The 14331-nt window shown below is 38.9% G+C and overlaps 1 protein-coding gene across 1 annotated transcript in view; it reads right to left on the bottom strand.

The window, feature by feature from the left end:
• Positions 1-13938, bottom strand: part of COL19A1 (collagen type XIX alpha 1 chain) — a 184881-nt gene extending 170943 nt beyond the window's left edge. The window contains exons 1-4 of the mRNA XM_038130911.1: positions 13814-13938; positions 11620-11746; positions 3121-3195; positions 2511-2610 (exon numbers count right to left, since the gene is read on the bottom strand). Of these exons, the coding sequence (XP_037986839.1) occupies positions 2511-2610; positions 3121-3195; positions 11620-11710 (266 nt within the window). The 5' untranslated portion in view covers positions 11711-11746; positions 13814-13938. The remainder of the gene's footprint in view (positions 1-2510; positions 2611-3120; positions 3196-11619; positions 11747-13813) is intronic.
• Between the last annotated feature and the right edge of the window lie 393 nt (positions 13939-14331).

The following is a 14331-nucleotide window of genomic DNA, read 5'->3' as shown; positions in this document are numbered from 1 at the left end:
ACATGCATTTGCGTGAAGAAAGGTTAATAAAGGATGAGCAAGATTATTGCCATGAATAACAAGGATTTAATTTTAGAAATTCTGCAGTGCTTGCATGTTATTGAAAATACTTTTAACCCTTTTATTGTTCAGGAAGATGTATGTATGAGGTACCTGCACAGCAAGCTGACTAAAAATCTTATCTTATACCTTGTCATCATCAATAACATGGTATTAATTTTCTGCCTAACTATATTCATTTTTCTGCCTAATTTTATTCATACATTAGCACTGATATGCATTTTATTAATCATCATCTCAGTTGCTTCATCCAGCTACATTTTTCATCCATTAGAGAAGCATATTTCTAGGGAAAACTAGAAACATTTTCTCTTTAGTTTTACTTTTTTAATGAGGATACACAGAATAAAATAATAGGTACAGTGAAGAAGGTGAGAACCAAGAGATCATGAAAGCCAAGCCACCTCCCTTCCAGGTTTACCCCTAACTGAAAATCTCTAGCCCCTGCCCAAGTTACACTGACAATGAGGAAAAACCACCTAGCCACTTTTCTCTCCTTTCAAAAAGCTGATGAGATAAAATATAGGAAAAAATATATAGTACCAAAAAAAAAGTGCCAAACAAAGCAACCGTTGTGACTTTCCTTGCAATAGCTGATAGTTAGGGCTTTGCTAGGCCACAGCTATCAGCCATAGTAGCTGTGAATTCCCCATTTTCATTGCCTTCATTAATAAACTGTTTTAAAAGAAGAAGAAAAGAAGATACCAGTATTCAGGCCTACTAAATAAACCCAAGAAAAAAGCTTTACGTTTTTTAACCTCAACATGACCTCTCCGACCACTTCTGAAACTACTCAGAAATTCTTAGAATTCTTAGACTCAAGAATTTTACCTCAAAGTAATATGAATTTTAAATAATTAACCCTTTTGCAATTTCTATCTCCTCTCTGTACCATTTTTGGCACTAACTTTCTCACTGTTTCAAAATCAAATCAGCTCACAAGATGCATTTCTTAGCACTACTTAGCTTCTTATTCCAAAGGAAAATTTTCCTAAAGGAAAATTGCTCCACATTTCTTGTTATTGCCTCGATTTTCTACCTTTCTATAGTCTCATGTTTCCCTCAAATTCCCATAAATTGGGAAAAAAAGCTTATTAAAAAAAAGGAAAAATTAATAATTTCTTTAAAGGAAACCTTTCTTACTAAAAAAATCTCTCAAAATATTTTTAGTAAAAACATTTATGGGTGGAACATACTATCGCCTGTTACTCTTCTAAAGACAATCTGGATGAAACTGGAAAGGTCCTAATAAAAGAAGAACATTCTTTGTGTCAAGTAATTTTGTCCAGTCAATTTTCCTTTAATAGCATCCAACATTTTTTATAAAAAGAGAGTGATTAGTTTAACTTTGCTGAATTACACACAGATAAAAATTTGCACTTACAGTATCTAATAGATCAGAAAAACTTAGAGAACCTAAATGTTCTAAAGTGCTAGATTAATTTTTTCTGTAGTCATGCTCCTCCCACAAAGATCACTTTGTTTTGTGTCTGGTTGCCTCCAGCTCTCCTCTTCTTCCTTGCCCCTGGCCTCATGCTACTCACAGTCCCTCTGTGCTATGCCCAGGATCTAAGCAAAGGGGAAGTCCAAGGGCCAGGTGTGTTTTTTTACTAGGCAAGCTGGAGCCAGACCTCTTGCAACAGAAAATACCCAACCTGAAGACATGGGAATACAGTTGCTTCCCTCGTCATCACAGGAACACGCTGTACAGAAACCACAGTCCCATGACTCAGAGCACATCTCAACCAAGAAGCTCTGAGATGATCCTCTCTCCGCACTGAGCTCAGGGAACTTGAAACTACATTCCTAACTGCTTCTTGACATTTCCTTGTCCCTATGCAAACTTGAGTCCATCCAATCCAATTGTGCCTTACACTCTTTCACTGTCCTTTTGATTTTTCATGCAGTCTTTGCTTTTCATCCCACTCTGCACCAGAATAGGATTTTGCCTATTTTCTCCTCTACACTGAGTGCACACTATTCTGTTACTACTCAAAGGCAAAATGTGAATACCAGGAAAATTAAAAAAAATAGCATTCAAGGAAAAAGTGGTACTTTCTCTCTTTTTAATCTTGCCAGCAGTAGTGAGAGAGAGGACAGGCAACTTCATTGAGAGGAGACTAGTATAATACTTCCTGTCATACCATGCAAGTTATATGTTTTCTTTGTTTTATAAATATTAATGTATTAAAAGTGGAATTTTCAGTATTAGAATCATGATTTGAGAAAGTGCTATTCACAATTAACTTACTACCTATGTACTCACAGATTCCAGAAGGATAGCACACCAAAATCAAAATGCTTCCCACAGAAAAAAACTAAAAAAGTCTAAAAACAGCCACACTGTTTTCTGTGGCATTCTTTGGACGCATGTTCAGTGATTCAGTTAATTAGTAGCATTGAGTCTGAGCTCTATCTTTTAAAAGCTAAGCATGAAAATAGTATCTTACCTTGTATCTCTAATGAGAGGTGCACTTCCCAGTTTAAAGCAGATCTTTTCCCCACCACAAGATGTTTGCCTTAAAGAAAAGCTTTCTGCCAGATCAAACCCTGTAAAACAGAGCACAATACGATACAATTATAATGGAATTTAAAAATCGTAAGTAAATAATAATTTTTAGCATACTTGAATACAAGCATATTGGCATTTCTAGAATATAGACTGACAAACTATTTTGAAAAGTAGAACTTGAAGTCAGAGAAACTTTCAATATTCATTTTTATTAGAACTATTCATGCAAAATTCACTTGGTATATGACCTTAAAACCTGAAAAATGAATTTGCTAGTTCTTTTATCATCTGAATTGATAAGAAGGCAGGATGATTGGAAAAAAACATGGAAATTAGTGTGGCTGCTGAACTTGAATGAATATTTTTGAGGAAAAACGTGTTCTGGGATGCTGCCACCCTCCTCAGAGCAGCAGCAGCTTTTGGTGCTTGGGGATGGCACTCTGTCCTAGCCTTTAAATTTTAAAGTCAGCTTCAGTCAGTTTATAATTACATCCAGCAATCATTACCAGCTAATTAATACAGATATCCACATTAGCTTGGTCATTTACCTGATACACCACGACTGTCTCTGTTGATTTGTTGGAGATGACGGGCAACTGTTTTCATTAAAGGACACACAGCACCTTCAAGAGAACACAGTTTAGTACCTATGGTAAAATGTTATTAAACTAACAGGAATTCAACAAACTATCATGGCAGTTATGGTAATATTGACAGGAAGGTTTCTTTTTGTTGCTTTAGGGTATGAAAGGCAGCAATAAGCCAAATTATAAAATCTGAACAAGAGCAGATTTTATACTACACTTCCAATAATATAAGCAGATAGAATTTGTATCACATTTTAATTCAGCTGCCTGTGGTTAAAGTTCATATAAACAATATAGCCAGAAGAAAACCATTAAATTCTTACCATGCTGTTTCCATTTACAACACTCTATAAAGCAGTAATATCTGTTCCAAATTCTTTATATATTTCTCACCGTATTACTAGAAAATATTTTCCCCCATTCATGAATACAAAACAATATTGTATTTTGGGAAAAAAAAAACACCACAAAAGTTAAGTATGGGAGTAAGTCTGGACCAAAGTATTTTGGTAAGCAAATAGAATGTTCTAAAATTTGGAACATGGTAAACTGAGGTTAAATCTAAATGAACTCTCGGATAAGACACTGCATTATTAATATGCAATACTAATTATTATTACTTCTTACTTGCATTAAATGCTTTATGCTCTTGTTTTATATAGATATACAGGAATACCCACTTTTAAGAAGGAAATACAGCAAAATATCACTTTTGTGCAAGGGTAAGAAATAAGGCTTGCTATTTAACAAGTTTTACAAATAGCCTTGCTAAATCCTAAAAAAAAAACCAAATCAAAGAAATCAAAGATGACAAGTTATGATATTTGGCCTGTCAACTTATCAAGCACAGAGCTTTGTGAGCTGATGCAACTGAAAAGATGTCCAAGATATATCTGAAGCTGCTGAGCAGTGAAGATCAAGGTGCTTTCTGAACCATTAGTTCAATGAAAAAAGTAGGGAATGTCCTACCATTAACCTGGAAATCATCTATATTTGAATGTTTCATAAGAGCATCCAGAACAAACATTGTTATTAAAAAAACCCTATATTTGTAACCTTAAAGCATGTGAAATTCATCATTCATTCTGTAGTGATGTAGAAAGCATATTATCCTTCAAAACCCTTACATGCTATTAAATATATTTCAGTATATTTGATCTGGATTAAGAATGGCTAATTGGAAATAACTAGTAAAAGTGAAACTATATAATATAATACAGACATAAAGACACCTCCTGATAATATGGTTAATGAAAGCTATGTTAACTATTTAAAGAATAGGTTGTGTGGAACACTTTTTGTTTATTGGTAATATTCATGAAGTTCCATGTGTTTCACATGTAAAATTACAGTTACAACTAACAATTGGCTATTAGAAGTAACATCACAGATAAATTAATTTACTTCTAAGGCTCTAAGAGAATAAATTTTTTCTTTCCTTCATATAGATCCATAAATACATGGATATGCATGTTTTTCCCTGTACAGATAGAGTTTCATGATAAATGAGATGAAATATATGCATGAAAAACTCTGTAAATTCCCATTCCCCAGAAAAGACGCCGAACTGTAAAGAATATTCATGTTGAAAACTCTGAAGTGAAATCTTTCATCATTCTTGGTTAGCAGGAAGTTTTATACAGCGAGAAAAACATTTGCTGGAATTACACAGTAACATAGCAATTTCAATACACCAGTTGATATATACACACATGGGACAGAAACAGGCTCACCTTAGATACCCTTTAGTTTACAAACCTCAACCTTCAATCAAATATGGATTGTTAAACTATAGAATTCTATACACAACCACTCTGAACCAATGAATGTTGTTAGGATACATTTACATAACTATAGCTCTAAGAAATAAGCTGGCATAAAGGAAGCCATTTATGGCTGAAGTCACAAAAGAATGTCAGACATACATGGACAGATGTTTTTTCTTAAATCTACAGGTTTCCTAAAGGCATTTTTAAAAAAATATTCAATAAATTTCAAGGCAGATTCAATACAATTCAATACAAAGAGTATTTATTGCTGATTTTATCCTAAAGTGATATAAGCTTTTGGGACACAAGTGTGCTTTTTTTTTTCCCCAGCATTAACTTACATGAGTGTTGAGCAATGAAAGACTAGAAAGTTTGAGCCTATTCCCCACAGACACTTTCTTCCAAATAAAGACTCAAGCCTTAATTTTTGTTTTATCCAGATGATAGCAATGATTCCTCACATGCCACAGACTGGACCATGGACCTATTTTTATCAGTGGCATAACAGTCACAGCATAGACGGGACATTTAAATGTTAGTTATTTCTTTGTATTCCGCATCCTCAGAACTGAAAGTGTTATGGTGAATCTTCTATTGCATGCTGCTAATGCACTCCTTTAGTTCAGTGCTATTCCTTCTACCAGAGAGCTAAGGGAAAACTCTCAAATAACAAGACCAAACTCTCTTCACACCAAGACTGACAATTTCCATTACTATAGAGTGATGAAAATTCTTTCTGCAGTTACAGCTTGTATAGTTAACCTCTTCCACGATTTTTAGACTGCTAGCAGATCCTTAAATTTTCTTCAGCCTGAGACAAAACAGGCAGTTTGCCCATTCAACATGTGGGCAGCTGAATGACAAGGTCTACATGAAGATAAAAGGAAAGAAAGAACAAGAAAAGGAAAGAAAGAACAAGAACAGGAAAGAAAAAGAACAAGAACAGGAAAGAAAAAGAACAAGATAAACCCTTCCCTGCTAATCCAGTGGGAAACCATGAACCTACTTGGCCTGTTAAAATACATTACTATAAAATTCATGAAATAGTAAGAAGAACAAGCTTACATTTATACAACTAGATTTCTCAGCACATGATAAAACTGCATCTGTGTGGACTGAACTAAAAAATTTATATTAAACCACTGATATCATAGGTCAAGTTAACTTATCTTTAAATCAATGAGTTTATCTACCTACACAAAAAAATTGGCCTTGATCTTTATAAATCAAAGAGTTCTAGCTATGAGCTTATTAATATAAAATCAATCCAATAATCTTGAAAATATTAATTTATTCAGACCAAGACAGTGCATCACAGATCATTGTCTTCTCTCTCACTACTAAGATTAGTAAGAATTTTTTGTTTGTTTTCTAATAGCATAATGAAAAAAAAAAAGGCATTGCATCTAGACATATCTGTTGCAACATGCAATGGTGCATTCCAAATTCCTGGAATGATCAGGACACCTGTTGAACCACACTGCAACTTCCATCTAGGCACCACGCTCAGCTTTCCATTCCATGCAAACGAGGACAGAAGAGACTGTGGCGTGTGCTTCAGTCTCCCTCTTACAGATATCTCTTGTGTGCACTTCCTGTGTGGGAACTGAAACTTCCAATGGGCAGTCTTGGCCTCTCCAGATTAGTGTAACCTGTGTGGTAGTGTAACCTAGATTCACTTCACGAGTACCCATGTGCTACTTTATAATTAAACTTCACATTCAGGTGAAGTTTTTAGCTGCCATCTACCACTGCTGCTGACATGCACATTGCAAAGGCACTGAAGCTTCCATCAGTAACCATGACCACACCAATGAATGTGGCCAAACAGCAAAGCCCAACCTAATGTATACCCACGTCCTGTGTTGACTCAAGCTTCAGGCAGAAACCCATATTACCCCACATTTTTCTCATACTCTTACTGGATCAGGCTTCATAAACACACAGACACAGGCAACCTCTTCAGAGCTAGCCACACACTTGCAAACATCAGCAATGATAACCACTAAGCCCACCCCAAACATATTCATAATGAAGATAAGCAGATCCAGCTGGCTTGCTTTCAAGGTCATGAATTCAGATTTCTTACATATCTCTAGCCTCAAGTATACAGGCACCAGGAAATAAGATATGATTTTTTCGTATTCTGCTATTTTACTCTGTAAAGAAGATTATATTAAATGACAATGTATAATGTTAATTAAGACAAGAGTGGGAAGAATGAAGGGAACGTGATACAGTAAAGAAGTCAACTTCAAGTCTGGTGACTACTTAGATGGTCATGAAGTATCGTAACAGCATTGGCAGGCAGAAATAAGAAATCCAAGCAACAGAGTTCAAGGGTTGGATACTCACACTAGGCCCCTGGAGAACTATATTCCTCCATAAGAAGAGTAAGTAGTGAAAAGCAGGACTTCATATGATTTGAGACAACCAGCACCACTTCACCAAGTGCAAATCTTGCATGACTAACTCAGTGGCCTTGCACAACGGTGTGACTGCATCAGTGGACAAGGCAAGAGCTCTGGATGTCATCTGGATTTCTGCAAGGCCTTTGACATGGTCCCCACAATATCTCTGAATTGTAGAGGTTGGGATTTGATGTGTGGACTGCTTGGAGAATGATGAATTGGCTGGACAGTCACATCCAGAGGGGAGTGGTCAACTCCTTAATGTCCAGATGGAAATCAGTGGCAAGTGGTGTCCCGTTCGGGATCAATGTTATTTAATTAATTAATCAATCACATAGATGAAGGGATTGAGTGCACCCTCAGCACATTTGCAGATGACATCAAGCTGCGTGGTGCAGTTGACACACCTGAAGGACAGGATGGCATCCAGAGGGACCTGGACAAGCTTGAGAATTGGGCTCATGGGAATCCTGTGAGGTTCAACAACCTCATGATATGCCGCACCTGGGTCAGGGCAATGCTCAGTGTCAAAACAGGCTGGGCGTTGAAGGAATTGAGAGCAGCCCTGACAAGACAGTTTGAGAATACTGATGGATGAAAAGCTGGAGATCAGCTGACAATATGTGCTCACATCCCAGAAAGCCAGCCATATCCTGGGCTACATCTAAAGAAGCATGGCTAGCAGATCAAGAGAAGTGATTCTGCCCATCAGCTCTTATGAAAAACCCCCCACCCTGACTACTGCATCTAACTCCAGGGCCCCAACACAAGAAAGACGTAGATGTGTTGGAATAGGTGCAAAGGAAGGCCACAAAAATGATCAGAGAGCTGAGGCATCTCTCCTGAGAATTAAGGTTTTCAGCCTGGAGAAGAGAAGGCTCCAGGGGGACCTTTCTCCATTCTTCTAGCCAGTGGGTCTGTAAGAAAGATGAGTACAGACTTTTTATCAGGACCTGCTGTGACAGGACAAGGGGTAATGTTTTTAAATAAAAGAAGTTAGATTTAGACTAGACTTTAAAATAATGGCAGTGAAACACTGGAATAGGCTGCCCAGAGAGGTGGTAGATTGCCCATCCCTGGAAACATACAAGGCCAGGTCAGAAGGGAATATCAGGAATACGCAGACATTGTATATGAGAGATACTGTAGGGTCATTATATTGATTTGGAGAAGTATCTAGCTGTACTAAAACATTAAAACCAAAAAGCTGAACTAGTTTGCATACTTGAAATCACTCACAGTACTTGGGCTAAAGTGCCTATCTAAAATCATGATCCATAGCCAATACTTTTCACAGCACATTCCAGGTCAAAAGACAAGGAAAATTCACCATGCCTGATAGTCCCAGCACTTTGTTTATACTACATTTTTCATGGATTAGCAAGTGGCTTTAAAAAACTCTAATTGTAAAATGAAGTTGAAAAAGAAGCAATGATCTGGGAATGAGACAGAATAGTAATATTCTTAATATAAAGCTGTCAGGATTGATCAAATTAGAACTTCATGCTGTCACTACAGAAAGAGCTAACGTCCACACTCAAACCCCATATATTCCCAATAATAATAAGTTGACAACATGAAGAAAGTATGCTTGCAGTCAGATCAAAAATATGCCTGTGGAAAACTCCTGAACTCCCTCCCCTCAGATTTGCTATACTCCATCATGAGAAGCGAGTGCTTCCTTCTAATGAACGCTAAGCATATCAAAAAATGAGAACTGAAAGAAATCCTCAGTGTGAATCTAATACTTATTGACACCCTCAGAGCCTAAGGAAGACTGCTCCAAGAAGATCCAGCATACTCTCTCAGCCTCTGACTCTTTTTTTCAATTCTGGTACTTATTTATTACAATATTGGTCCAATGAATAAGTCACAAAGTATATTCAGCATGCCTGCCCAGAAAGCTCTTCCCTACATATGCACACAAGTCAATCCTTCCCTTAACACACTTCTTTCTCTCACCACCCTCCAATTATTTTTAGTCTACACTTTTCCATGTATTTGAAGCCATTCCTTTAGATTCAAGTAGGTGAGAAATTTCAAGATGTAATATAATCATCTCAGATTCTACCTACATGTGCTTTGCTGGAAAAGCTTCCATATTAGCTCAGGGAAATAAATGCTATGCATCTGTTGTTGAAGGAAGAAAACCAAAAAGATTGTGAAGAAAACCAAAAAGATGGTCCAGGCAGATATTGAAGGACAGACGCTGATTTAAACAGAACTTGTACATGGGAGGGAACAAAGGCCCCAGAAAGAACAACTGAATGCAAGATAAGAAAAAAAAAAAAACCCAAAACCTTTAGATATTACTTTCTCCATGAAAAAAGCAGATTTTAAATTTATAACAGATTCACCTTTCATACAAATTATAAAACTGGAACAAGACAACTTTGCCACACAGAGGACACAGTTCAGCTGACCAGAGCAGAGCAACAAAAGTTTGGCAGAAGGATCTGTACTACTTCTACTGCTGCTCCGCTCCTGGATCCATTCTTTCCCAACTCCTGCTTTCTGGTCTATAATTCACATTTCTTTTTTCAACGGTAACCATTCCTGCAAACTCTAGTAGAGTCTCTCTCCTCTTATCAACTGGAGTTTTTCTCTGGGCTTAACTCACACACCTGCTGTTGGCAGAGCTGCTCAAGCTGGCAGCTATCGGCTTGTTATTCCTCACCATCTGCCTGTACCTCCACAAACTGAAGAAGCCTCTTTCAAGTGTACACCCTCAGTTATTCACAGGAGAGGTTCAACCTCTCCTTTTCTTCTTAGCAGTTCAGTTGGACCCATATTTGATCTATTTGTGGCAATCAGGCTAAGGAAAACTGCAACTTTACCATTGGCTGCTTAGCTACAAACTTCTAACAGAATGCAATGCACAGTTCAGATACACTGTCTATTCGCAGTTCAGTGTATCTGCCCCATCTTCTGTGGCTGCCCCAACTTTTACTAAGGCATCACTTCGTTAGGGGAAAAAGAAATAAAAGAGACAATGCTTCCTGGAATTTTGTTTTGACATTTTTCAATCTATATCTCTAGGGAACCTTCCATACTCACACCATTTTAGCACTTTAAAAAATTCCCTTCTGCAACCCACTATCTAGCAATGACAGAATAAAACCTATTTTTCTTCTTTCAGACAGAATGATTTCACAGCTATGATGTAGACTTGCTCTCTCAGAGGGGTTAAGAATAATTCATCAGCAGAGCACTCAGCCTCACTGCCCTAAAAATATAAAGGGAAAAAAGACTTTGACTTAAATTCTGGCTCTTCACAATGCATTATTATTACCTCAGAGCCCACACATTACACTTATTATTTATTCATTATTACTGCTTATGGTTTCCAGGGGTAGTAAAAGGATTATTTTCCTAGTCATGGACTTGTAAATTTCTTGGGCCTGAGCTAAAACGAGTTATTGAGATTCAAAGTTGTTGTGTGTGTGTAGTTTCTATTATCTTTCATAAGATTTCTGGAAAGGAACAACATTACTAAGAGTTAATTTTATTTTTGAGAAAAAACCCAACTCAATTTAAATAGCAATAAACATGTTCTCCTTGCTAATAATTGTAGGAAAATTATAATAAGTTGAAGTACTTGCTGAGGCTGAATAATTCTAGAAAACTGATGTTCCATATTTGACAAGCACATATTATATGTCTTTAAGACAGAATTTGCCACATGCTGGAGAGTTAACGAAGAGTTTAAGTGAGAACACTGGATAACACGTGGAAAGTAAGGAAAAGAGGAAAACACAGAAATATGAGAAATTTACAGAAGATGGATAACAGCTTTAAGTTAAACATATATTTTTAGTTCTTTCCCTCATCTTCTTAGGAAAAAAGGTTTTTTTCACTCTGTGTGAAACATATGACCCAGTTTAAGGATTAAGTATGATGCAGTTAACATGAGCATTAGATTGTTTAGGTCAATGTGATAACTGGTCTGCTCTAATAAAGCCACATGATTTTGTTCACAAAAGTTTTGCAAACTCTGATTTATGATCTTGCTTTGTACAGTAGGAAAAGAAAAGCACAAAACAAAACTCCTAGGAACTACAATTACCTCCAAACATGAATCTTTCAAGCACAGGAAGCAGAAAGGCTGCTCTGGAACTGCTTCAAACTTAGTTCATTTCAGAAAAGAGATTTATAACAACCTTATATAATTTTATCTGTTCATATTGTTTATTTTCTATGGGCTCTTGTTACTTGCTAAAAATTTTTCCATACTGAGATTTATGCCTTTGGTCTGTGATGGGCAAGAAAAATAGAAGTACCTGTCTGGTCACTGACAGCCACAGAAGTAGAAACAGGAAGGAGAAAGACTGCCATACAGAGCCAAACTAGGCAGGATCCAATGTACTTCATCTCCCCCTGGACACATGTGAACAAGCAGGTACAAATCTGAAACAAAAAATAAGCATATTCAGAACAATCTTGTCTTACTCTTCTCACCTCACCTTGTCAGGATACTGCAAACAAGAATTCTTAACTGTGAAGAGGAAGTTGCTAGTCATAGACAAGTGTATAATTTACCTGTTTAGGGAGCTACAAAAAAGATTTATGCCAGTTTGGAAATAAATGATAAATATACTCCTTTTTAGTTCTTTATAAATAAATGCAGAAGTAACACCTTAGAAATAGTAACTTGGGGATAATAATTGTAAAGGCAGTGAATGTTCATTTCATTAGTAATTACTAATTTTCTTTTATATTTCTCCCCACATTATTTTTCAATATTCAACATATTAGCCAAACTGTTTGGTGTCACAACACTTACAGTGACTGCTGAAGTAGTCCTCAAATGGAACAAAGGCAACATGCAATTGTTTGAGTTCAACCACAAAAGAAGCCAAAATGCAGTATTTCTCCACCTTGCAAAGTGCCTAGAGCAGCCTATATTGAATTTCTAGTTTAAATCTTACAAAAGTACAGGCTTTAACAACACAAACTGGTACTGTCATTAGAGGACAAAAGCTTCTTTCTAAGCTAACTGCGACATACAAATACACAGGAATTCAATGAAACACAGAAAAAAAAAATCTAACATTTTTCTAATCACATCTTCTGTAAGAAAAGGAAATCACATATCTAAGATGCAATTTTTATAATTATTTTCGCAAAGCACCTTATTCATCATCAAAGCTATTCTGTCATGTACTGACAGCAACTACATCATGATTAACTTTTCTAGCCTTCCCACCAGCAGCAAAGCGAATACATGTTCGAATAAATTATCATTTGATTTCCTGCACCTGCTTTACAAGCAGGCATCAGGAATTCAGTAGAGCTGCCGCTCCGGAGGTCTGGTTTTCTGAAGGGCTCTGATCACCAATACCGCCACCCCCTCGCTGCCGCCGCACCTCCGGGCTCGGGTCCTCTCCCGCCGGCTGCTCCAGGAGGCTCCGCTCCCTCGCACCACCGGCGCACCGGAGCCTACGGGCCGCCCGTGGAGCGCTCCGAGCGCTCGGCAGCACAGACTCTAACCCGGCAGCCTCGCTTCCCTCGGATCGAGCCGCGTTTGCCGGAGGGAGGGTTCAGCACTCCGGCCGGGAAGGCAAGCGGGCAGCTCCCCGGCGCGGCTGGGCTGGCGCCCGGGCAGCGCCCCCGCCCCGCTGCCGGAGCCGCTCTCCGGCTCCCGGCTCCGCGCCTCGCCCCCGGCCCCCGCCCCGGGCTCCCTCCGCCGCGCCCGCCCCGTCTCCCCGGCCCCTGCCTGCGGCGCCGGGAGCCGCGGGAGCCCGGGGAGCGAGCATGGGGCAGGCGCCCGCCGCCGCTTCCTCCGCGGCCCCGGGGCGGAGCGGGGCCAGGAGCCCGCCCGGGCCGGCGGCGCCTGCGAGCGGGACAGCCCCGGTGCCGCGGGGCGCGGCGGCGGCACCTGCGCCGGGCCAGCAGGTGAGGGGCCGCCGCGGGCCGGGGGCGGCGATCGGCCCCGTCGGGCCGGGAGTCGGGCCGCGGCATCCCCGGGCTCTCCCCTCCCCGCAGGGCACTGCCCGCCCGTGCCGCTGATCGCTCACCAGCGCGCTCCCAAAAACTGCGCGCAGGCCGCCCGGCACGCCTGCTAGTTACAAGGTAGGTTTTTAAATGTAAATATATGCACAATCAGCATAGTGGCAATTCGCAACAGTTTAATCAGTTTTGTAAATTACTGCTCATTTAGCAGGGTTGTTTTTATTTGCATATCTTAGCATACACCTATAGTCACCCACTAGCAAATACAATGTATTCACACAATCATGAGCAGAATACTATGGCACAGGCTGATTGCAGTACGTTAAAAACTTACGGTATACATCATGTTTATATGAGACATAGTTAATATTAGCAATGATAAACTTGAATGACAATTTTGGAAATCAAAACCAAAAACCCTTGAACAAAGACACCTCAAAACAAGCCAGGAATAGTGTAGCGTGTGTGAGTGTGCACATGTAAGATGTTTAGATAATTGACTACAAATAGTGAGTGTCTTACCTTTAATTATTTTATTGGTGTGTCCCCCAGAAGCACTGAAAATGCCTGTACAGAGCTGCTGTAGTGCCGAGTTGCTAGAGAGAGTCTCCAAAGAGTGGTAGAGGGGGATGCAGCTCTGTCCTTATTAGTCTCACAGTGTGACCCTCCCACTCAGTGAGCACAGAATACTCTGCAAGAAAGAATAAACAGCCACCCAGACACAGATTTTACATAATTATATGCGTACATCCCAAGTCAGGTAACAATGTAAGAAATGTTTGTAAGAAATGTTCTCCTTCCCCCTACCTCTCTAAAAGCACTCTCTCAACAGTTCCATAAATTAGACAGCCATGGTATGAATCCATGAATGAAAGAGTATCTGGTTTCTAGCTGTGAAGAACCAATTATGTACATTATTACACTGGCAGAAACTAGCTTTTAAGTGTAAGCATACTTTTAATTTTATGTACTTTTATATACTTCACCATAAATTTAATAATCAGCCATGCAAGCAACCAAGAGAGTACACCTATTTATGG

This window comes from Motacilla alba, chromosome 3 (assembly GCF_015832195.1).
Source record: "Motacilla alba alba isolate MOTALB_02 chromosome 3, Motacilla_alba_V1.0_pri, whole genome shotgun sequence".
In the NCBI taxonomy this organism is placed as follows: domain Eukaryota; kingdom Metazoa; phylum Chordata; class Aves; order Passeriformes; family Motacillidae; genus Motacilla; species Motacilla alba.
Note: the sequence above shows the minus strand (reverse complement) of the source record. Positions and strands in the feature narration are given on the sequence as shown.